The 25,459-nt window shown below is 35.0% G+C and overlaps 3 protein-coding genes and 1 long non-coding RNA gene across 5 annotated transcripts in view; 1 reads left to right on the top strand and 3 right to left on the bottom strand.

The window, feature by feature from the left end:
* Positions 1–2,114: 2,114 nt before the first annotated feature.
* Positions 2,115–13,127, bottom strand: LOC137008481 (CD48 antigen-like). The gene is made up of 6 exons (XM_067370357.1): positions 13,012–13,127; positions 12,470–12,772; positions 11,874–12,152; positions 11,630–11,737; positions 4,110–4,174; positions 2,115–3,962 (listed from the first exon to the last, which is right to left on the bottom strand). Exons 1-6 carry the CDS (start codon positions 13,049–13,051, stop codon positions 3,909–3,911), a joined length of 849 nt encoding a protein of 282 aa, XP_067226458.1. The 5' UTR covers positions 13,052–13,127; the 3' UTR covers positions 2,115–3,908.
* LOC137008470 (uncharacterized) lies at positions 7,891–9,946 on the bottom strand. Its single transcript, XR_010892796.1, has 3 exons — positions 9,829–9,946; positions 9,164–9,367; positions 7,891–8,703 (listed from the first exon to the last, which is right to left on the bottom strand). It is a non-coding gene; the product is annotated as an uncharacterized lncRNA (long non-coding RNA).
* Positions 13,001–16,840, bottom strand: LOC137008497 (CD48 antigen-like). Its single transcript, XM_067370358.1, has 5 exons — positions 16,624–16,840; positions 16,032–16,337; positions 15,579–15,866; positions 15,324–15,491; positions 13,001–13,104 (listed from the first exon to the last, which is right to left on the bottom strand). The coding sequence occupies exons 1-4, from the start codon at positions 16,688–16,690 to the stop codon at positions 15,340–15,342; spliced, it is 813 nt and encodes a 270-aa protein (XP_067226459.1). The 5' UTR covers positions 16,691–16,840; the 3' UTR covers positions 13,001–13,104; positions 15,324–15,339.
* A 1,174-nt stretch (positions 16,841–18,014) lies between these two features.
* LOC137017033 (uncharacterized) overlaps positions 18,015–25,459 on the top strand; it is a 71,421-nt gene continuing 63,976 nt past the window's right edge. For both annotated transcript variants that reach the window (XM_067380930.1, XM_067380929.1), the window contains exon 1: positions 18,015–18,331. In XM_067380930.1, the coding sequence (XP_067237031.1) occupies positions 18,286–18,331 (46 nt within the window). In that variant the 5' untranslated portion in view covers positions 18,015–18,285. The remainder of the gene's footprint in view (positions 18,332–25,459) is intronic.

The following is a 25,459-nucleotide window of genomic DNA, read 5'->3' on the forward strand; positions in this document are numbered from 1 at the left end:
AAAACTCTAGCTGCTGCATTTTGTACGAGCTGTAGTTTATTTATCAAGCGGGAGGAACAACCACCCAGTAGAGCGTTACAGTAATCTAACCTCGAGGTCATGAACGCATGAACTAACTGTTCTGCATTCTTCATTGAGAGCATATGTCATAGTTTAGATATATTTTTAAGATGGAAGAATGCGGTTTTACAGATGCTACTAACATGGCCTTCAAATGAAAGATTGGTATCAAAGAGCACACCCAGGTTCCTAACTGAGGACGAAGACTTAACAGAGCAGCCATCAAGTGTTAGACAGTATTCTAGGTTATTACGTGAAGAAGTTTTTGGTCCAAAAATTCTCTGTTTTTTCTGAATTTAGTAGTAGGAAATTACTGGTCATCCAGTTTTTTATATCAGCTATACATTCTGTTAATTTAGCAAATTTGTAGGTTTCGTCAGGGCGCGAAGAAATATAGAGCTGAGTATAATCAGCGTAACAGTGAAAACTAACGCCATGCTTCCTAATGATATCTCCCAACGGTAGCATGTACAGAGTGAAAAGCAACGGTCCTAGTACTGAGCCTTGCGGTACTCCATATTTAACTTCCCTTTTTTGAATCAGGGTGAGTTTTTCAGGTTAACTTCTGAATTCTGTAATCTAGATCACATAACTTGTGTGTGATTCCTTTTTTGATCCACTTCATATGCTGACTACTGTATATTAATGGGTTTTTAGTTAGTGTGAAATGAATGTAAGCCTATTTTAAATACATTTTGGTAGTTTTTTTTTTCACTAGAGCAGACTCTGCATCCATTGCCTCTGGCATGAATTCTCACCATCACGTACTTAACTCAGAAACTCTTAAGGAAATCCAGAGTTTCATAAACTCATAATTATAGTTGTGCTGATGTTCATGTACATTTTAAATACATTCTTTCTGATATGACTTGAAAACACTGTAAATGCTGAAGCCAAACCTTGACCCCCATTGGCCTGCCCCAACATCCTACTATTGGTTGAACCACAATGATTGATATGTTTTGAACACGTCATAAAGCCAATGCCATCACACTCACCAACAATCAGTTTTTCTGTACTTTTGCTGAACAACTGAACTCTCTGGAGTGCACACTATTGGGAATCTGTGTTGCAGATTTTGGCACATTTGTCAGAAGGAAACTTTAGAGTCTAGAAAGTCATTGTAGCTAAAGACACAAGTCTCACCATGTATTTCAATTCTGAGAATGATCAAATTATTTTTAGATGATGCTATTTAATTTTTTAGATGAGACTTTCTTTTTGTGCAAACCACAGAAAACATGAGGTATGAACTAAAACATCTAGTTTGTTTCTGATAATTGGCTGTAAGGGCAGAATTTTCAAACCCAACTTTTGCCTACAGCTCAGACGTAACATGAGAAATTTGCAAATAAAATAATTTCATTTGTTACATTTTTAATTCAGTCATTTATTTTTGTTGAATCCTATGTTGCCCTGTTATGATTAAATGTCCAATTCAATGAACAGTATTTGAGTTCTTCAGTATTGTTCTTGATAAAAGTTTACAGGAAATGTGTTTTGAGTTGCAAAAAATAATCACAAGTAAGTTTTATAATTATGACCTTTACCTTTTTCAATAATTAGCTCACACTTTGAATATCAGGCTATTGTTTAATTTAATTCAATAGCACTTTTCACAATTTTGAATGATTGCAAACAGATAAACATATATAGAAAGTAGTTATAAGTAAGTATTTGTAATTATGACAAATAAAGAAAATAACATATAGTCAGTTTGAAATGGTGAAATAAATTAATGTACCTGATCAGAAGTTTTATTACATTAGTGTATTCCTAATGCACTTCAGTGCACCTACTGTAATACACTTTTCCCATTAATGCTACTTTAATGGCCCTTATTATGGACTGCAGCCCTTTGTGCTGTCAAAATATTATGAATTATTAAATTAATTAATTAAACTGATCCTGAGCAAAAACAAACAAACATACAAAAAAAAAAAAAAAACGCATAAAGTTAAAATGTCAAATAAATTCAGAAGCCACATAATTTTTTGGTTCATTTGGGAACATTTTATTGATTAAAAAAAAAATGTTCCCCCCACCGTCCCCCAATCTCCAAATATTTTTTCGTTGCATGTGCGACAATGGTACAGAGTCATAGAGAAAATTATCATCAAAATCAATTTTTAAAAAAAAAATAATAATAATTCAAGAAATCATTAAGTAAAAAGGGAAAAACACTTGAAAGACATTGATATATTGAATTTGATGCATGCACATGTCTGTATCATGTAGTGTGCTATGCCATATAATGTAGTTCATGTGATAAGATTTCACTCCGTACGAAACTTCAAAAAGCACTTCTTCTCTGCTGTGAAATAGTGGTGTATGTTACAATTTTTGCACATCACTTTGGGTGTTCCTGCACACCCAGGAACCTTGCATCTTCCCTTCTTATAATACATTGTGGCCAATGAGAGGTACTGTCTAAAACCTCCTCGAAAAGCCCTTATCGCACAACGTTGCCCTGAGGCAACGAAAAGAAAAACTGAATTTCTGAACATGCAAAATAAAAGAAAATTCATAAAACCTGACAAAAGTCTTCTCTACACCTTCATACACACACACACACACACACACACACACACACACACACACACACACACACACACACACATATTTTTTATGTACAGTTCATATAATTTTAAATAAGATTACTAAAGAAAATAATCTTGCCTTCTTCTCACACCATGTGCTCCTGTGACCATGTGTCAGAACAGGACGTCCCACCTTTAAATGGTGCTTGATAGTGACTCCAACACCTTACTGGACTATTCTTTGGTACTTTCTCGACCTTTCTAATTGGTTGTTATCATTTAAAGAAAAATTTACTAAACATAGGGCTTAAGAAAACTTTCCGTTGCCTGAGGGCAACGCTGTGCTGGAGAGGGTTAATGCAAGACCGTCAGATCATTTAATTGTGTTTTTGTCAGGAGCAGTTGTGGTGTATTGAGAGTTGAAGCACACAGAGACAATCGGTAGAGGAATGTAACGGATGATTATATTTCATCCGCACACATGGAAACACAAGCAGTTCAGCACATTCACATTTTCAATCACCAATGAATGGAACTGTCGGTGTTTTAGTAGGTGCACCAGAATAAAACTAAAGTGCCAGATTATGCAATTGCTTCATGTTGCGTTAATGACAGATAATGTCAGGTAAAAGTAAAACATTCTTGATATTTAATGTTGCGTCTAATGGTTTTATTTCTTTCCATTTAACGTTTATTTTCATTATATTAATATATTAATAATTTTGTAGGCGATTCACAGTCTTTTAATCCATATCATTTGTGTTGTCATTAAAAATAACTCTAGTTTATATATGTGTGGTGGTGCATAAATCTGTTCCCGTTGTCTCACTGATGTTCATTGGATAAGTAAGTTACTGGTATACTGGGACAGTCTGTAAAAGGCATATTCTAAAGCTGTATCTCTATTTATAAAGATTACTTTATTGTAGCCTATTTGAAGCACACTATAATGATGCCATTAGCACACTACAAGTTAACTTGGAATGCCACTGCAATGTGTTTTAAAATCACCAAACGTTTGTGCTCAATTTAGCACAAACAAGTATATTTAATACAACTTTAGTTGAACTTCAGCACTGCTTTTGGACAACTAAAATGCATTTAGTACAAAATTAGTTATTCTAGCAGACTTCAAGTATACCAATTTATAATGTGCCACAAGCACATTTAGTTATACTAAAGTACATACAAATAAATTGTGATTAAGTATACTATTTTTCACTGAGGCAGTAATTCACCTCCTTTCCCGTTGGTTGGATCTTTGGGTTTTAGAAAGCTGGCGGCCCTTAAACAGAAGCACATTTTCTATCAGTGTCGCATGGCGACTCCTGCGTACACCACATCTTCCTCCTCTTGAGCTCTCTGTAAGAAAACACACCACAGATGTAGTCATCAAGAACATTACTGAACATTTATCATTATTTTAACTTATACACACAAATACACATCTAGGTCAGATCAGATGTTTTGCTCAAGTAATACACACACATACAGAAATAAAGTTCATACCGATTTCTGTGCTTTTCGTTTGTAGAAGGTTGGATCAGCGTATGTGATTTCTTCACCACTCTGAACTGCTTCAACAAAAATGACAATTTGAGAATTATTGCTGATTTTTCTGCAGCACTGATTTTCATTATTTTAATATTATAATACAGGGCTGTGGGATGCTTGATTCTGATTGGTTGAGGTGTAATGTATGAACCATGGTTTTACTAATTAATGAAACAAACAAACTAAAAAAAAAAAAAAACATGAATAATGCTTAAATGATGAATCATAGTTAAACGATGTTTGAATTAGTAATAGAGGCTTAGAATGAGATGCAGAAATTAGGTCTACACACAAGAGCGCATTGAAGGCATAGTTTAGCCAATAAATAAATAAATAAATTCTGTCATCATTTGAAGACTTCAGATGCAAAAGCCTCTAAGTGCCATCTGAAATTTTCTTCTAAAATGAGCATTTTTATCAAGCTTGTATGTTCAGTAATTCAGTAATTTCATTTTAATGGCAATTAATAGGTACTTTTCATTGCCATTAAAGTGAAATAACTGAACATAAACATACAAGGGGGTCCGTGTAACGCTTCACAATTCAATTTTCAGACCATGCAATGCAAATGCAAAAATGAAAAATTGAAACCAGACGTTCATTTTTCTTGTTTTTCGGATATGGATATTTGCACCCCCCCCCCCCCCTTTTTTTTTTTTCAATTTCACTTTTGCAAAATGATGACTTAAGAAACAATCATTTGAATAAATGAAATTTATCGATTTTCTATTTTTCCATTTTCTGTCTTGCAATTTGCGCCGTGGGCTGTACCATTAGCACGGGGGTGTGGCCGCGGACTGCTGTCATCTTATTGATGTAACTGCTTTATTTACACTGCATGCATGTTGAGGAGTAGTTTAAAAGAATGGAGAATGACCCTTTCACTTTATCCTTTTAATTATTAATATAGTAACTGTTCTAAGGCAGTCTCGGACTGGCCATCGCGAGTAGCTGGGAAAAGTGAAATCCCGGTGGCTTGGCTGGCACATATTATCTAGCTTGTTTGTAGCCTATTTACTTATTCGTTATTACTTTATTTTATTAATATATACATTATGCCCTTGGTAAGGGGGTGCATTTTACTTGGTAGGCTACCACTGTAAAAATAAAAGGTGCCTGGAGGAACCTTTTGGGGTTCTTCACTTTGCCACACCGGCGGAACCGTCTGTAGATCCTCTAGGCACCCTTTAAAAAGGGGCGGTTCTCTGAGGAACCACACAGGTTTCCTGAGGAACTCTTATATAAGGCACTGTGTGGAACCACTTTGGGTGCCTCCAGGAACCAAATTTCAATTTTATTTTATTTGTATTAAATTAATTTCATGTTGTTACTATGGTTATCCTTAACTTCTATTATAATAAATAAATTGAAAGACTGCAAATGCAAAATAAAAACTGTTTATTGCATATAGATGAATTTTATTACATACACTTTAAGGCACTTAAAAAAAGCAATAGGCTTAATATCAATACACATTTAAAAAATAGGGTAATACATAAGCAACATGAATAACCAACCATTTATAAACAATAGGCAATACAAGAATAGACATCTCAACAAAATGCATGGAAACACAAATGTCCCATGTAATAAATCAATGTTTAAAAAATGACATTAAAGTATTAGTTAGCCCAAAAATGAAAATTGTGTCATTAATTACTCACCCTTATGTCGTTCCACACCCGTAAGACCTTCGTTCATCTTCGGAACACAAATTAAGATATTTTTGATGAAATCTGAGTGATTTCTGTCCCTCCATAGACAGCTACGCAACAACCAATTTGACGTTTAAAAAAGTTCATAAAGAGATAGTAAAAATAATCCATATGAATTGAGTGGTTTTGTCCAATTTTTCTGAATAAACTCAATCACTTTAAAGCTGCGCACACACAACGATTGTAAGGCTGATTATGAATGTAAATTGATACTTTGACTGGACGCGTTTGAGCGCGATCAGTCATGAGCCAGTTGCGTTCAGTCTGCGATTACAGTTGGTGTTCAAATTCCATGTGTTAGTATTTAAATCAGCTTCAGTCGCAGGAAACAATCGCTGTATGCTGAGCACAGTCTTAGAATGTTTTAGCTAGTCATTAAATGTGTGCCCGGCTTAAATGGTGAACAGATTTATTTTAAGCTTTTATTCACATGTAAACATTGATCTGCGAAAAAAAACAGAAGCTCAACCGAACCACCTCATTGGTTCTTGCTAAAGCTCAAACGTGCTGTGTAACACAAGAATGAACCTCGTTGGTTCTTGCACGTTAAACAAACATGTTTAAGCTTCCATTTACCACATTTACACGCCAGTAAGACCTTCGTTCATCTTCGAAACTCAAATTAAGATATTTTTGATAAAATCCGATGGCTCAGTGAGGACTCCATTGACAGCAAGACATTTAGCACTTTCAATGCCCAGAAAGCTACTAAAGTCATATATAAAACAGTTCATGTGACTACAGTGGTTCAACCTTAATGTTATGAAGTGATGAAAATACTATTTTTGCGCCAAAAAAACTAAATAACGAATTTATTCAACAATTTCTAGTGATGGGCGATTTCAAAACACTGCTTCATGAAGCTTCGAAGCTTTACAAATCTTTTGTTTCAAATCAGTGGATTGTAGCGCATATAAAATTGCCAAAGTCATGTGATTTCAGTAAACGAGGCTTTATTACGTGATAAGTGTTTCGAAATTTCAATGGTTCACCACTGACTTTGGCAGTTTGATACACGCTCTGAACCACTGATTCAAAACAAAAGATTCATAAAGATTCAAAGCTTCATGAAGCAGTGTTATGAAAATGGCCATCACCAGATATTGTTGAATAAAGTTGTTATTTTGTTTTTTTTGGCACACAAAAAGTATTCTCGTCACTTCATAACATTAATGTTGAACCACTGTAGTCACATGAACTGTTTTAAATATGTCTTTAGTAGCTTTCTGGGCATTGAAAGTGTTAAATGTCTTGCTGTCAATAGAGCCCTCACTGAGCCACCGGATTTTATCAAAAATATCTTCATTTGTTTTCTGAAGATGAACGAAGGTCTTACGGGTGTGGAACAGCATGAGGGAGAGTAATTAATAACAGAAATTTCATTTTTGGGTGAACTAACCCTTTAAGGTGCAGTAAAATTTGCTGCTGTTTGGAGAATGAATTCCAGTAATTTCAATAAAAATCCACACAATCATTAATTTCATGTGTGGTAAAAAAAAATTTCACTATGAGTCCAAGTTGGTTACTCAAATTCGCCAGATTTGACCAACAGAAAGTTGACTGAAAGTGACTCCTATATGAGCTCCATCATATAATACATCACTATATTGCTGAAAATGATAAATGGACCTTTTTGCCTGCGTGATTTCACAGAAATGTCACAAATGTGACTGCACCTTTACTCGCGGCAACATAAAATCCAATCAATAATAAAATCTTCACAAGGTACATTTGAGGTAATTAATCAGAAAAGTAAAAAGGTACAGCAGCTTTGTTTTCTGCTGGGCTTCTTTTTCCTCTTTTTTGGTGGATGATCCAGGCACTTCAATGATTTCCAGGTCTACAGGAGGATTTTTGTTTAAGTATACTAGGCCAAGATCCCTGCAAAGTACAAAATTTACTGTTAGTAAGGTTATTAAAGTGATAGTTGTGAAATTTAAATAATTTCCTCAGCCTTGTGACGTTCCAAACCTGTTTGACTTTCTGTCTGTGGAACCCAAAAGCAGATCTCAGGCATAATGCAGTCACCGTTCAATTTCATTGCATGAAACACAAACAGAAAAAAAAATTGTGTAAATCATTCATTAATCAATTCAAGTCTCATTCAATTCAATGCATCAATCTATGTAAAATGGATAAATATTCTAAGCTCCAAAAATGTCCAAGAAAAGATCCTAAAAAGTATCATACGAGTGCACAAATCATGTGTTATGAGTTGTGTTGTAAGTCTTCTGAAGCCACACAATATCTTTCTTTTTTCTTTCTTTGTTTTTATAAAAAAGACTAAACTTGAAGATGTAATTTCAAGTTCAAATGTCTTAAATTCAAATGCAAATGATTAAGGCATAAGAAAAAAGGCATCTAGCATCATTGATGCCACACCTGTCATATTATTTATATGAGTAATGTGAATGAGATTTGAGAGCACGAGGGAAGATTTTCAGAGAATAATGGATTAAATTTGTGTCTGTTCATCACAAATAGCTATTGTATGGCTTCTAAAAACTAGGAATATAGTGTATGAATGGTTTTAAGTTAATTTTGAAGTTTCCTATACCCAATCACTTTTGATAAATGGAAAAGAGCAGCTTAAAATTAAATTAATATCCCTTAACCTTACTTCTAAAACTCACCACATTACAGCACCTTGTATATCTTGATCTGTGAATATCTCCCAAACTGTCATTGAAATTAGATTTACAGTAGGTAGGTAAAGTTAAAAAACACAAGTACGCAGTCAAACATAGGCTACAATTTCACACAGAAAATTGTAATTCAATACTTACATGGTTCAGGTACTCTAACATTTCAAGATTATTTCAGAAATGGTTGTTCTGGGAAAACAAAATAACAAAGCTGATTATATCCATGCACAACATTAAAAGATAAAAATGTACTGGCCAGTAAAGAACTTTAAAAGGGTACTATTAGAGAAAATCTGTAGTAAATAAACAAAAACTATATTAACCATTTGTGTTATTCTGTATGCCTAATAACAAAAGCCAATGACGACAGGTATCAGCAAACATAGTAATGTTGGCAATTTGAAAACACAATTACGTTGAATGACTAAAAAAAAAAAAAAATCTTAGACAATAAGTTAATGAACTCCGTTTGTAGCGTAAAGTTCATTAGATTCGTTAGCATGGCAGCTAAAACGGCTAAATCATTCTTAACGACATACTAAGGGGTAAACACTGTAAAAACATAGTATTGTATAATTAATTAAGATAATGTGTATGTGTTTGCACATATAGTGAGTAGACTGCGTGTTTATATTTCGAGTTTACAAACCTTATAACGGATAGCCGAGCAAACCGCGGATGCGGCGGCAGGCTTTGATGAGGGGAGCCGTTACTTTCAAATCCGATGATGATGATGATGATGACGAGGTGAGCTTTTGTGCGCGCGAGCAGCGCGAGGATCACTGAAGCGATGACAGCAGAGGAATAGCAGCAGTTCCGAGACAGCATAATCATTTTTATCCTCCTCTTGTTTCTTTTTCATATAATAATAATAATAATAATAATAATAATTATTATTATTATTATTATTATTATTATTTAAGCTTTAAATCAATCTATAAAATATACAGAATAAATGTATGCCTATGTAGGCTATAGGCTACTTAATCAAACTTAAGTATAAAAAAAAATAATAATAATAAATAAATAAATAAATAAATAATAATAATAATAATAATAATAGGCCTAATACATGTTCAAAGCTGTACATCTTATTGTGGCCTCACAGAACTTTTGGGTTACTCTAGATGCTGGCTTTTAAAAAAAGAGATCTTCCAGGAACCATGTAAATGTTTACAGATCTTACAAGAACCCTTTTATAGAATTTGAGTTCCTCGAACTTCCCCCAAAGCACTTTGAGGTCTCATAGTAATGAAAAGGTGACTCCAGAACCTCAGAACTGAATACAAAGTGCTTAAAGGATCCTATAAGTACCTGCAAGAACTGTATAGACTGTCAATGGTTCCACCAGTAACCCCACTATAGGAGAAAGAGCTTTGAGGCACTTAAAATACATTTTGAAGTTCCTTGAGTATCCAAAAGGATATTTGAGGCACCTTTAGTTTTTACAGTGATAATCACGAGATCCCAGTTCATTTTCAGTGGGATAGGGCAGGCTTGCCAAGATCCTTCACGTCAATATATGAAAGATAAAAATACTACCAAGCGAAAATATATAAAAAATTGAGCATCATTTAAAAATTGTTAGGTTTTAGCTCCAGTTTTTTAGCCTAGCCTAAAATGTTTTTAGCTATAGCGCTGTCAAGATAGGCTTACGATTTATTTCGGTTCATTATCAAATGCTGGATTCTCGCAGTAATCATTTGGGTACACCACAGACAAATAATGCAGAATAAGTCAATAAATTAACTACAAACAAGATGGGCAATGTGCCAAATCAAAGTATTTGTATTTATTTATTGAAATTAATAATTGAACATCATAGTGCTCTTGACTTGCGTCATATAGATCGCCTCATCTTCGACTAACCGCCTCTACTGTAATGAACAGAGATAATAACTGTGCTGGATTTAAGGTTATTTTAAGCGAATGAGAAGCGTGTGAAGTGTGGAAGCTCAAGCGGTTGCCGTGCGATCAATGCCCGCTAGGAAACATCTGCATTTTTACTGTACATATTGTATTACAAACAAGAGCTAAAAACTTAACATTTTTTTGTTTTTGTATAGTATTTTTATCTTTCATTGACGTGAAGGATCTTGGCAAGCGCTGCTGCTCGAGCTGTCCTCCGTCTGCTGCCCATCCCGCTGAAAATGAACTGGGATCTCGTGGTTGTACTGTAGCCTACCAAGTAAAATGCAACCCCTGACCAAGGGTATTGTATATTAATAAAATTAAGTAATAACGAATAAGTAATTGTAAATACAAACAAGCTGGAATGTGCCAAATCAGCCAAGCCACCGGGATTTTACTTTTCCCAGCTGCTCGCGATGGCCAGTCCGGACTGTCTATATTAAGCACAGTTATTATATTAATAATTAAAAATGATAGCACTTTGGGTGAAAAAGGTCATCCTCCATTCTTTTAAACTACTCCTCAACATGCATGCAGTGTAAATAAAGCAGTTACATCAATAAGATGACAGCAGTCCGCGGCCACACCGCCGTGCTAATGGTACAGCCCACGGCGCAAATTACAAGACAGAAAATGGAAAAATAGAAAATCGGTTAACTTCATTTATTCAAATGATTGTTTCTTAAGTCATCATTTTGCAAAAGTGAAATTAAAAAAAAGGGGGGGGGGGGGGGGTGGCAAATATCCATTGATGATGTAACCGAAAAGCAGGAAAAAGTAACGTCTGGTTTCAATTTTTCATTTTTGCATTTGCATTGTATGGTCTGAAAACTGAGCTTGATAAAAATGCTCATTTTAGAAGAAAATTTCAGATGGCACTTAGAGGCTTTTGCATCTGAAGTCTTCATTTGTTCACCCTCAAGTTGTTACAAGCTTGTATGAATTTTCTTCTTGTGATGAACACAGTATAAGATATTTTAAAGACTGTGGGAAACCAAACATTTGACTGTAGTCATTGATTTCTACAGTATTTTGAAAGTCAGAAGCTACCATCAACTGTTTTGTTTCTCACATTTTTCAAAATATGTTCTACTGTGTTCATCAGATAACAGAAATTAATATTGACTTCTAGCAGTGAAACTTACATACTGTGCCTTTAAACACTTGTATTTGTACAGATATCTCAGCAGTAGGGAATACTTGCCCTCTTGGTGTGTTTTCCTGCAGATCCGGAAGATCCCGACTACAGCTACAATCAACAGAGATCCAGCAGCAGCAGCAGAGATCAGTCCAATGATCAACGAGGTTACGCCTTTATACAGAGTAGACACAATGAAGGGTTAAAGAGAATGAATCTGTCAATCTAACCTTCAGCAAACACTATATCTGAACTATATAACTTCAGAGATCAGTTCAGCAGATGAACAAATATATCAGCGCTGTCGTACATGTGTGACAGAGTTGAGTGATGTTGAGATGTTTGGTCTGGTGGCTGATGGGATTGTTGATCACACAGCTGTAGGTGTTTTTATCCTGATATTCCACCTCCAGAGGAAGAGAGAGACTGATGCTGAGACCAGATGCACTGATGCTGGACAATGAACTGTTTCCTTTGAACCAGGAGAGAGTCACATGACTCACATTCACAGCTGAACACACCACTGAACATGATGAAGATGATGATGATGAAGAACAGTCTCTGCTGATGACAGGAACAGACAGACCAGCTGAAAAATGTGAGAGAATATGGATAAATGTGTATTAATGAAGTAGATGAGAAATCAAGAGTGAAAAGTAGAGCATTTAAAACAATCTGATATTGAAAGAACAGCGTACTGCTTGAGATGAATTAACAGATGTAATTTGTGAATAAAGCCTCCCAATTTTAAGTTTAATATTTGAGAATATGTTTTATTATGCCCCATTTACAATCAAGCTGTAATTAAATAATTTTCATTTAGAATTTAAAGTCTATAACGAAAGTCTGAAAATTGAACACTAAAGAAACCCAAATCATCAAACAGGATAGTAATTCTCTCCTCACCATAGACAGTGAGATTGATCGTGTTGATCGTGTCTCTGCTGGTGAAGACTGTATAAAGTCCAGAGTCTGTGGTTCTGCTGTTGATGATGGTCAGAGATCCAGTCTGATGATCCAGTTTCAGTCTCCCTTCACTTTCATCATAAAATACACTCTCTTTGTTGTTCTTTAATTTAGCTATGAGAATTTTCCCAAACTTCCACTGGATCTCTTCATGTGTCTGTATTTGAGTGAAACTAGAGTTCAGAGAGACTGATTCTCCCTCAGTCACTGACTCTGACTTCACTGCATCAGCAACAAACACACCTAAACACAAACACACATACTCTGAGAGTCACCGGATTGTGAGTTTTTCTCAATTCGAAACAATCATTGGATAAGAATAATAACATCATGAATAAATTAAATTATAATTTAAATTAAATTTAAATTAATAAATCACAAACAAATGTTTGTATTAGTCTAATAACACATGAAAACGAAAGATGGATAATAACAGAATGGTTTGTTTGTGGGCAAATAATAATAAGCCATAAAATACTCACCAGTCAGACTCCATGAGCACAAACAGATGAATATAAACATGTCAGATATGTTGTTGTGTCTTGATCAGAAAAGGAAATCCCAGCAGAAATGGTCTAATAAAGGTAGAAAGTGTGAGAAGATCAGGAGAGGACAGTGCTGTGGGTCTGTAGTGAAACTCAGAGTGAATAATAAGTTCCTCTAGAGCACTTCCCTTCAGAGCCTCTGTGGCTTCTCACTTATATGGGTTTCATCTAGGCTAACTACTTTTACAAAGTAACCCCGTGTCTACAGTGCTGCAACAGCCTGAGACTGTCTACGCTGGACATGACAAAGTGACTGACCATCGCAAATTAATTTGTCCTTCATGTCTGTTAGTAGGGCGAGTGTTTAGAGCACGCTGAAGAACAGTGTCCGGTGTGTTCAGTAACACGGGTTATAATGGCTTTTGAAGTCTTAAACGGTGAAGTTTAAGAAGAATTACTACTGACTGATGCTCCCATTCCTCCCAGTTCAGTGAGAAAGACTGCTTTCTCGCATTTTGTATGTAAAGATAGAAAATCCTTCATGTATCTGCAGTTGGTTCTGCAACTGATTCTTCATGAGCATCTAATGTTAGCCTATTTTATTTATTTAAAAATAAAATATTAAAAACTTGATTTAATAATAATAATAATAATAATAATAAATAAGAAAAATAAATAATTTATGCTTTAACCATGCCCCACTTTTCAAAGGCAAGTTTTAAGTTGGCCTTAGCTAGTATATTAATATATTAAAGAAAAGTGCAATAGTTTGAACTTGTTTGTGTTAATAATATATAGTTCAGATTTATACAGTTCTGCTCATCTCTGTCCTGGTGTTAAATCATCCATCATCCTTCTTCCTTCTTGTCAAGTTATTGCTACATTTAAGACACATGCAGATCCTGAAAAACTTTTAAATGATTTATTGTTTTATTTCACAAGAACAAATCTTTCAAATGTGCTCTTGACCCAAAATAACAATTAAAAAATCTCTCCTGACTAAAACCTAAATAATTTAACAAATATAATCACTTGTTTATTCAAAGGAAATTATTTCCACTTATTAAAGTCTGTCTGGTCACACTAAAAACATCATCATGAGAGATTAAAGAAACAAGTTATAAAAACAATAGAAGAAAAAACAGGAAAAACAACAACAACAACAACAAAAAACATTACATTTACCTAAATGAAAATACAAATGAAATGAAGTGAACTGACCATTAATCAAGGCTTACAACAAATGTTTGATCAATATCATGGTATTTTCTGTTGTCATAAATATAACAGTGAAATGGGGATAAACATATATCACTATATTCATTCATACTCCAATAAACTAATAAAACATCAAGGAAATTAAAAACATATCATAACCCCAACAATCTGTCAGCAAACACAAGTAATAATCTTATTAATGCTTTTATTTAGATTATTTAGATATTTTTTAAGATCATTATTTCATTGAGCGAGATTCTTTGAGCTTGCATTTTCAAATTTACTTAAATTTAATTTAAATCACTTTACTTTTTTAAAACTATTATTCAGACCTCCAGTTACAGTCACTAACAACAGAGACTGTGTAATAGCACATGAAAACAAGCAAATAATGCAAGCTGTTATCAAGGCCAGAGGAGGACATACAAAATATTACATTTTCAGGTTATTATGAAGACTATTTATTGCCTAATAAATGACTATAACATTTTTAGTTTTTGACAGATTCCTAAAATATTTGTGTTTTCTCTTTATTATGATAGGCATATAATATATAATCATAATAAAGAGAAATCCCAAATATTTTAGGAATCATTGATACAGTTTATTCAATATAGTTTAAAAAACGGTAATGAAATATGACAAGATCTCCGAGTTACACTGTGTCAGAAAAAAATGAATCTTAATTATGTCAGATAACACTTAAGCATTCTGAATAATTTTTGGTCCCAGATTTTTTATTAATTTCCACTGTATGAAGAATTTACTTTATTTTGCTATCCTCACTTACATAAATAAACTATAGTATCCTGCACACAGTATAAATACATCAAACATATTAAAAATGTCTGCATAATTTTGGTTTGATTGTGTGTATATATATTGATCACAGTGTATATTTAAGGACATTTTTTTGAAAATCTGCTTTAGAATGATTTATATTGTGAAAAGTGACAAGCAAACACAACTGATGAAAATTAGAAAAGGAGTAAACTAAAAATGAGAGTTTAGATGCTGAAAAAAATGATAATGATTTTTAAAATTATATTTCTTGTAATATCACATCTACAGTTGTTCAAGAACATCTCTACCTTCCTGAGTATCTGATTAATCAGAGTTTGATGGATATTTCTGGACGCTCTTCTTCTGTTGAAGACTTCTGGATCTGATGTCATAAACCAGAACAGCCACAGTAGCCACGCCCACCAGAGCAGAGAGAGCCAATCGGATCACAGCTTCAGTAAAGCCACAACAGTGGACTTGTGAGAGAAGAAATGAACAATGTTAAAATAGAAATATTTAGTTTGTGAAAATATACATATATACAGATATCATCAGTGAAGTACCTGCAGCACATGTGTGACAGAGCTGAGTGTTGTTGAGGTGTTGAGTCTGGTTTCTGATGGGATTGTTCAGCACACAGCTGTAGGAATCATCCACACACTCCAGATGGAGAAGAAGATCAGACCGGCTGCTGAGATCAGACACTCTGATGCTGGAGAATACACTGTTTCCTTTGAACCAGGAGAGAGTCACATGACTCACATTCACAGCTGAACACACCAATGAACATGATGATGATGATGAAGAGTTTAGTGAAGAGTTACTGCTGATGACAGGAACAGGCAGACGAGCTGAAAACATGACAGAATGAATCAGATTCAGTAGAAATTACTGTGATCTTCTGGATAAAATGATCAGCATCATCACAGAATTCTCCATCATTTTATCATATTCTCAGTAACATTATCTGGTGAATTTAGTCCACAGATGTAACAGGATAGTAATTCTCTCCTCACCATAGACAGTGAGATTGATCGAGTTGATCGTGTCTCTGCTGGTGAAGACTGTATAAAGTCCAGAGTCTGTGGTTCTGCTGTTGATGATGGTCAGAGATCCAGTCTGATGATCCAGTTTCAATCTCCCTTCAGCACTTTCATCATAAAACTTGCTCTCTTTGTTGTTCTTTAATTTAGCTATGAGAATTTTCCCAAACTTCCACTGGATCTCTTCATCTCTGTGTATTTGAGTGAAACTAGAGTTCAGAGAGACTGATTCTCCCTCAGTCACTGACTCTGACTTCACTGCATCAGCAACAAACACACCTGAACACAAACACACACACCACATTTGAAGTTCTTTTTAATTTTGAATGAATGAATGAATGAATCTGCAGAACTGCTCTTCACTAATTTCAATGTATAATTCAATAATGTGTAACAGTTTAAACCTTTGATTTCAATGGATGAGAAAAATGACTAAATAACATCATGAACAAAGATAATTGAGTTCAATGACAAAACGTGAAAATTACTGAATTATAACATGATGGATTGTATGTGGACAAATGATAATAGCCTTTATACAGAAATTAAGCCATAAAATACTTACCATTCAGACTCCATAAGCACAAACAGATGAATACAAACATGTCCATGTCATTTATATGTTTTGGCATTTCGGTGAACAGTTTCAAATTACAACAGATCCTAATTTCCCAAGTTCATAAAAGCTACATTTAAACACAACAAAAAAACATAAATGTAATAATAAATTTGAATGTTTGGTAAACAGCGACAGAAGAGCTGAAGGATCAGCCAGTGCTGCAGGTCTGTTGTGAAGTAGAGGAGTGATTCATCTGCTACTTTGAGAAACCACTTGATGACGTCACAGCTTAATCCTCATTGGTCTAAACAGTTCGAATCTGTTCTCTTCTAAAACATCAGAATAAGCTGTGATATCATGTTTTTTGTTTATATGTGAATTTCCAAACAGTCTGACTGCAGGATCTTTCAAAATTATTATATACGTGTGTTCACTTTGATTTCATCGTAACCTGCTTTATATATATATATATATATATAAGATGACTCTTCTCTGATTATTAATACTTAAGGTTGTTGCATCAAGTTGGTAGAGTACTGTGATTGAAGCTGTTTGCATTTTTTATTTTATACGTATTATCTTTTTATTCTTTTAATTCCTTTACTGTTTTTATTTCATTTTTAATGTACTTTATATAGTTTAAGTATCATCTTGTTATTTCTGACTTTTAATGCATCTTAAATATTGCTGTCTGGTTGAAAGAGCTGGGAAAATTAGGAAGAAAGCATTTGTGATTAGGATAAAATTTGGACAAACCTTGGGGAAATTTGAGCTGTGGTGCATGGTTAAGATATCTCTGTCAGGACACTTTCCAAAGGGGGAAATTTGAACTGCGTTGCATAGATAAGATACTGTATCTCCGGAAGGGGGATTAGGGCTGTGTGGCGCAGTTTAAGGTGTCTTGGCAAAAGGGGAGATTGAAACTGTGTTTATCAGTTCAAAGTGCCTTAACAGGTCGCTAGAGAGCGGTCCTGTCGTATGAGGAAGATCCAGTTAGTTCCGCTCTGAGGGACAACAACAACAAAAAACTCCTTAAGACTTCCTAGCTCTTTCATCCAGATAACAAAATTCTCTGTTTTTACTGTTATTTCTTTTTGTTATGTTCTATTTTTCTTCTTCTTTTTTATGTAAAGCACTTTTAATTACCATTGTGTATGAAATGTGCTATACAAATAAAATTGCCTTGCCTTGCCTTTATTTTTTTACCATGTGTTTCTCATTTTCATTTTATTTATTTCTGTAAACTAGTCTACACCTTCCTATTGCATATTTTGTATTGTAGGCTGTTGTCCAAGAGCTCAAAACAGAGTTTGAGCAAGAGAAAAAAAGAGAATTGTCTGGTCCATTCAAACAGCAGATGGCAGTAATGCTCAATTTTAGCTTGCGATCCGCTGCACAGAAGGAGAACCGTTATAGTCTCCGCCATTACAGGTTTCTGAGCTTCTCTGCAGTCTTTCAGATCTGGAAACCTTAAAGTAATTCTTTAGTAGCATATAAACTATAATGAAAATGTATTAATCATCTCCAGTCGGTATTACGATCTCTCTGTAGGTGTTTATCAGGTTTTGTTCACACTCATCGCTGTCGGTCGGGAGGGTGTGGTTCAGAAACAACATCGAGCATTAATAATATTCATCGAAATCAGATTTTGCTGGAATCTTCGACAGAATGAAGAACAATTTCAAATTCTTTCAGATTGTTCTACTAATGTGCGGTAAGTTCATGATTTCTGTTTATTTTGAACACTTTCGGTTTCACTCTGACACCGGAAACAGTAGAGGGCGGGGTGGACAACATGATCCTGGAAAACCAGTCATGAAGAGTTTTGCTTCAAATTAAACTTTGAACTAGCTAATCTATGTTTTAATGGTTAGGGGAGATGACTTCGGTAAAGTTGGTTTTATATTCGCACATTCGGACTTCTGATAAATTCAGACTTTCCAATAAATGTGCAATAAATTAATGTTTGCGAATTTTAAGCAGAAACATGATATTGACAACCAACGATTGTCAACTTACAACATTTTTCACAGTCGATCAAAATAGGCAAGTATTGTTTTAATGGCATATTTACTTGTGAATGTCCTCTGAATGTCCAATGTAGTGTGATTAACAAGGCTATTGAATACGAATGTGCGAATATAAAACAAACTTTACCCAAGTGGGGAGCTGTACGGGGCAGGGGAGTTTTGTATATCATGGTTGGTGGTGATAGGCTCTGCACAACTTCGGCTCTCCAGGACCGACATTCGCCACCCCTTTTTAAACTTGTCTTTCACTTTTTGTAGTGTCTCCTGCACTTTTATACACGTTGTTCTATTGTTGAATGGAAGCTGTGTACAAATAAATTAAAGGTCCCGTTCCCAGCAAACGTGCTTCTTTGGGGCCCGTGTGGGGCCATTGCGGGCAGCCCACTGTGGGCCCAGATACCGGCGTGAAATGCGGGGCACATGTGGGCCCCACACTATGGGGCCAGTGTGGGGACCCAGTGGGACAGTCCAAAGTGTGGGCTGACTATGGGCTGGCCCACACTAAGCAGAGTGGGCCCCTGTTGAGGCCATTTGTGGGCCCACAGCAAGCCCATACTGTGGGCAAAGTGTGGGTATACTGTGGGTACACTGGGAAAAGAGTGGGCATACTGTGAACAATGCACAGATGTGTAAGAACATACCTTTGGCTTTAACAAACAACAAGATTAGTTTGGTTCTACTTTGCATTTGCCACAACACACACAAAACAAGTTCACTTGTTAAAAGAATAAATTAGAAGTCATATGTTTCAAATAATTTCATTTATTCACATTCATGTAAAAAAAAATAAAAATAAATTATATATATATATATATATATATATATATATATATATATATATATATATATATATATATTTATATATATTTATATATATATATACATACACACACAATACATTACCATTCAAAAGTTCAGTAATATTTTTAAAATGCTTTTGAAAGAAGTTCTTTCTGCTCATCAAGGTTGCATTTATTTGATAAAAAAAACCAAAAACATTAAAAAGAGTAATATTCTGAAATAATATTAACTTAAAATAACTGCGGGGCTCGACATTAATGCTTGTCCAGGACAAGTGGATTTTTTGAAGGGGCAAGTGAAAGAGAATTGTACTTGCCCGACTGGACAAGCAGCCTGATAAAAACGCCAATAACAAAAAATAACTAGGGAATCACCAAAAACATGAGAATTGTTCTGGATTCGTTTAGTGTAAATGGTGACCGATAGTAAAAAATAATATAATATAAAATGTACTGACGGTAACAAGGTTGCGCTGTTGAGACTCGCACAGCCTCTCGAGGAAAAATCGCAACAAATGTGCCCAGCTCACTCAAAGAAACTCAGTTTAAGGGTTAGTTCACCCCAAAATGAAAATTCTGTCATTAATTACTCACCCTCATGTCGTTCCACACCCGTAAGACCTTTGTTTATCTTCGGAACACAAGTTAAGATATTTTTGATAAAATCCACTGGCTTGTGAGGCCTGCACTGAGAGCAAGTTAACTTAGACTTTCAAATGCCCAGAAAGGTAACTGTTACTAAAAACATATTTAAAACAGTTCATGTGACTACAATTGTTCAACCTTAATGTTATGAAGTGACAAGAATACTTTTTGTGCACCAAAAAGAAACAAGCATGTATCATACAATCTCAAACTGCCATAGTCATGTGATTTCAGTAAACAAGGCTTCATTGCATCATAAGTGTTTCAAGATTTCAATGGTACAAGTGACTTTGGCAGTTTGACACACGCTCTGTCTGAAAGACTGATTTGAAACAAAAGATGCATAAAGCTTCGAAGCTTCATGAAGCAGTGTTTAGTTCAGTGACGAGTGCTAGATATTGTTGTATAAAGTTGTTATATTGTTTATTTGGCGCACAAGTATTCTCTTCGCTTCATAACATTAAGATTGAACCATTGTAATCACATGAACTGTTTTAAACATGTTTTTAGTAACAGTTACCTTTCTGGGCATTTGAAGGTCTAAATTAACTTGCTCTCAATGCAGGCCTCACGGGTCATTGGATTTTATCAAAAATATCTTAATTTGTGTTCTGAAGATGAACGAAGGTCTTACGTCTGTGGAACGACATGAGGGTGAGTAATAAATGACATTATTTTCATTTTTGGGTGGACCAAGAGTGCTGAATTACCATCACAATTGAAAATGTGACACTGATTTCATGTCATTGTTTGAATTAATGACTCAATGACTCACTCATTAAGAGTTACCTGCCGCCACCTACTGGCAGTTTAGTTTCATGTTTAAAAGTATCATTTTTTCCGACATTTGTTTATTATCTAATCTCACAACATTTTTAAATGCAGTTGTAATTTTTCAGTGTAAATTATTTAATTTGACTGGTAACAGTGTCTTATTACACTAATTTAATTTATTGATCAAATTTAAGAATTTAAAATGAAAGATGAAGCATTTATTTAATAATGGGGAAAATGCCCTTTATAAAGGTAAAAATATCACTGATATTAACACTGATGCTGCAGAATAAATTGTATTTACAACATTAAAGTTTGTGAATGACCGATTTACTCGTCACAGGAAAAGGCTTAATGTCGAGCCCTGAACTGTTTTAATATATTTTACAAAGTAAAATTTTCCTGTGACGTTAAAACTTAATATTCAGCAGCCTGCATCTAGTTGTCAGTGTCACATGATCATTCAGAAATCATTCATTTGTGGATGGAGATGAGTGATCAATCCCCTCGGGTACCAGTAGATCTTTGCCTGATCTCCAGTCTTCTGGTTCTTCTGCTCCTTCCACCATCCCAGTCTCTTGCATTATGGAGCCATGATTTGACAGGAGTTTCCACTTCGGAAGCTGTGGCCTGGCCGCTTTTTGTGCGCTTTTTTATCTAAAGTGAGAAAAAAATAACAATTGAAACATTAATTTAAAAAACAAAAAACAAAACACGAGTTTTGTAAACATTACATTTGTGTTTTCCCAAGGGTTAGGACATTTCCAACCCAGGGAACAATCTTTTGAGAACATCTAAATGAACTTTGACTGGAGAAACCTGAGAATAATTTGAGTTCCTGAAAAATAGTTCCAGGTGTTGTTTATTAATATTAAAAACAATTTTAGACTGTTGTTGAGAGAGAAAGATACAGAGAGTGAATAAATTGAGGGCATGATGAACTGAGAGCATGAGAACAATTTACTAAAATTGTCAACACGATGTAAAGAAAAAAAATTGTTTGCTACTCACCCTCGTGTCATTCCAAACCTGCATGATTTCTTCTGTGGAAGATGATATTTTGAAAACTGACCATGTTTTTGTCAATACAATAAAAAGTCAATGGGATCCAATGCAGTTTACATTGTATGGACAAAACAGATGAAACATTCTTCAAAATATCCTCTTTTGCATTCCACAGAAAAAAGTAAGTAATACAAGTTTGGAACAACATGAAGAACTATACCTTTTAATGTAAGAAATCATTGATGAATTTAACTTTCAGCATGAATATGTAATTTTTATTAAAATAAATGCAAATACTGAGAATGTGTCTGACAGTCAAAAATGTACTTACACAGCAAAAGATGCAATGACCTGTGCCTGAGCGGCTCTCCTTAGGTTTATTTAGCTGTGGTTAACAAAATCACGGAGAAAAAGGAGAAAAAGAGAGAAAGAAATATTGAATAAATCTATACAAATTAAAAAAAAATCATTTTTCATCAGTGATTATTGACTAATCAGCATGTCAGGAGTTCTCAGCTCTGGTCCTCGAAGTGCACTGTCTTGCACAGTTTATGTCCACACTAGAGCTGGACGATTAATCGAAAAGTAATCGAAACCGAAATTCAGAACCTCTAACCGACGTAATTTTCCCATGTCGGTTATTTCGTTTTTTTAATCCTGTTGATACTTCCCCCTTAAAAACTACTGCGTGACTCTGCCCCATCCAGTCAGTGGCATAAAAGCACGGAGCCTCCGTGACGGAGGTGAACGCCGGTTCAACACATGGTGATGGCGCGCGAGTGGTGAGCCTTGCGTCTTCACTAAACTTTGTCAGTTGTATTTGTTTTATGGTTTGGACATTAAAGCAATTAGACGATCGGAAGTGTATTATTATATCGAACTACCGCGCTCGCGCAGCTGTGGCACGAACACTCATACAAGCTCATACAAACGTGAAGATCGCGCGCACAGAGAGGAACACAGAAACTAGTTGTCAGTGCTGTCCTGTGATTTATCACTAAAGTAGCTTAGAAACTCAAAACTTATAGCATATATTTTTCTACATTTGAAGGAACTATTTACAACCCACAGCTTCACAATTAATAGAGAGACGGTATGACTAATTCACACACGCAATCACTCGTACTGGTACTGTACTAATTTATCTTTATCTGATTTACAACGAGCAGAAATATGTAAGAAATGTTACGAACCATAGATAAAATAACTGCTGATAGTGAGTTATGATGTCAGATCACTCTTTCAATAGGAAAAAATATCCCACCTTTAATAGTCAATCATATTTACAGTACAAACATTGTCAGTGAGCTATGAGGGCAAAAAAAGAAAAAGAAAAAGAAAAAGAAAGAAACAAACAAACAAAATAATCGTTCATTAATCGTAATCGAGGTAAAATGTTCAATTAATCGAGGTTTTGATTTTAGGCCATAATCTTCCAGCCCTAGTCCACACCTGATCAATCTCACCACATGTGACTTTCTAGTCAGTAAACCAAAAGAGCTCGATTGGCTTGTTCAGGTGTGTTGGACCAGGGTTGGTGCTAAAGTCAGTAGGACAGTGGTCCTCGAGGGCCAGAGCTGAGATCACCTGTGATATGTTCTGAACATGACAATTCAGAGATCCAGAATGACTGCTAGATAGATCACTTACGACAGTGGTGTCCAGTCCTGGTCATGGAGGACCAACGTCCTGCAGAGTGTAGCTCAAACCGTCCTGTAGTTCCTGGTCATCCTGAAGACCTGTAGTCAGGAATCAGGACTAGATGGCAAAGAATACTGAAAAGAGAGAGGACAAACAACATTTCAATGTACATATTCATGAATAAAAGATTTAAACTGGCTTCATACCAATGACATCTGAGAATGTGACACATGGCACCAATGTACTGTCAGATACAGTGATACCCAAAAGATTAACAGATAACAAGCAAAATGTTTATGAAAGTACAGTTATATGGTGCAATCAACAATACAAGAACTGAGAATGTATCAGACAGTGAGTCGAATACTTACAGAGCAGAACCAATGATCTCTTTACACACAATGAAAAGGAGAAAAAGAAACAAGAATTAATATCTCAGTTAAATATTGCTCTGTATGGATGAACGTGCTGATGAAATGTAGCCTATACATTCAAGAGAAATTATACATCAATATTTAATGTGAATATAACTAAAACATTTAGGCCATGAAATTATATCTTTTCATAATTCATTAATTACAGATGGTTGTTTTCATGTGAAATACAATGACTTCTCTCTCTCTCTCTCTCTCTCTCCCCGTGCACGCGCCAGCTTGCGCATTAGACAAAGCGTTCAATTTGATATTTTTAGGTCACGTTAATATGATAGCAATATAAAAATACAAAGCACATCTATATAAATAAATATGGTTTGCTGTCTGAACTGTCAGCGCACAGTGTTTATCGATGTATGAACGGTTATAAAATCACATGTAACGAGATTTAATGTAGGCCTCGTTTACGTCGCTATTTTAACTATAAAACGGACATGACTGACTCATTATAGCTCGGTCGTAGTTCGCTACAATAGCAACAGGAGAACAATAATAAATCAAATTAACACCAAAATGGATGTAAAACAATTCAAGGCATTGAATTTATGCAGTTTTAAAGTACATATATAAAGTATAGATTACCAGAAAATGGGCTAGTCGACCGTTATAGACCATTTCAACTGCTATTCGTCGAAGTAAGGAAGTGACGTCTTTGGTCCTCGGAAGTTTCCGGTTAGTTAGCGCGCACATTCTAAACATTGGCGGGAGGCGCTTCAGTTCGGTGATACTGCGACAATTTACAGATAATAAAATGTCAAAATTAAAATTAGGACCGTGTTGTTCGGTGGTTGAATGCTCTCTCAGGCCGGGAACTAACTTGCTTTCTGAAATTAAAGCGTTTAGACTTCCGAAAAACTATATTGAATATTGGGGTGCATTATAAATGTTTAAATGGACTATATCACACAGTGAACGCGTGCACTCTATAAAGACAATTTTCAATAAAGATATATACAACAATATACAATAAAAGCGCACTAGTCTAACCTACTAGACTAACGTTACATCACGTAGTGTGTGTGTGTGTTTTTTGTTTAATACTCGATAATTTCAGATCGCATATGATAAACAACAATTAACGCAGATGGTACTAGTGTCGTGTGTTTTGCGCATATTGTAATTTGTCGGGTTTCTGCAAATGTTTCCTTACCTTCAAGGACCTAAAAAGCATGCTTGGTGAGACTGGTGTGACTACGGTAGATGTGACGGGCTCCCTACTCTGAACTGGCCTTTACTTCGGTAAAGTTGGTTTTATATTCGCACATTCGGACATCCGTATTCAATAGCCTTGTTAATCACACTACATTGGACATTCAGTGGACATTCACAAGTAAATATGCCATTAAAACAATACTTGCCTATTTTGATCGACTGTGAAAAATGTTATAAGTTGACAATCGTTGGTTGTCAATATCATGTCGCTGCTTAAAATTCACAAACATTAATTTATTGCACATTTATTGGAAAGTCTGAATTTATCAGAAGTCCGAATGTGCGAATATAAAACCAACTT

The sequence above is a fragment of the Chanodichthys erythropterus genome, chromosome 3 (genome assembly GCF_024489055.1).
Source record: "Chanodichthys erythropterus isolate Z2021 chromosome 3, ASM2448905v1, whole genome shotgun sequence".
NCBI classification, from domain to species: domain Eukaryota; kingdom Metazoa; phylum Chordata; class Actinopteri; order Cypriniformes; family Xenocyprididae; genus Chanodichthys; species Chanodichthys erythropterus.

What these genes read in the sequence shown, in the direction of transcription:
- LOC137008481 (XM_067370357.1), bottom strand. Translation starts at nt 13,051, where the DNA reads ATGTTTATATTCATCTGTTTGTGCTCATGGAGTCTGACTG. An exon ending in CACTCAACTCTGTCACACAT is followed by an intron (nt 11,738 to 11,873) that starts GTACGACAGCGC and finishes CTCTGTATAAAG; the next exon opens with GCGTAACCTCGTTGATCATT. An exon ending in CAGGAAAACACACCAAGAGG is followed by an intron (nt 4,175 to 11,629) that starts GCAAGTATTCCC and finishes TTGTTGAAGCAG; the next exon opens with TTCAGAGTGGTGAAGAAATC.
- LOC137008497 (XM_067370358.1), bottom strand. Translation starts at nt 16,690, where the DNA reads ATGCCAAAACATATAAATGACATGGACATGTTTGTATTCATCTGTTTG. An exon ending in GATCAATCTCACTGTCTATG is followed by an intron (nt 15,867 to 16,031) that starts GTGAGGAGAGAA and finishes TCATGTTTTCAG; the next exon opens with CTCGTCTGCCTGTTCCTGTC. An exon ending in CTGTCACACATGTGCTGCAG is followed by an intron (nt 15,492 to 15,578) that starts GTACTTCACTGA and finishes TTCTCTCACAAG; the next exon opens with TCCACTGTTGTGGCTTTACT.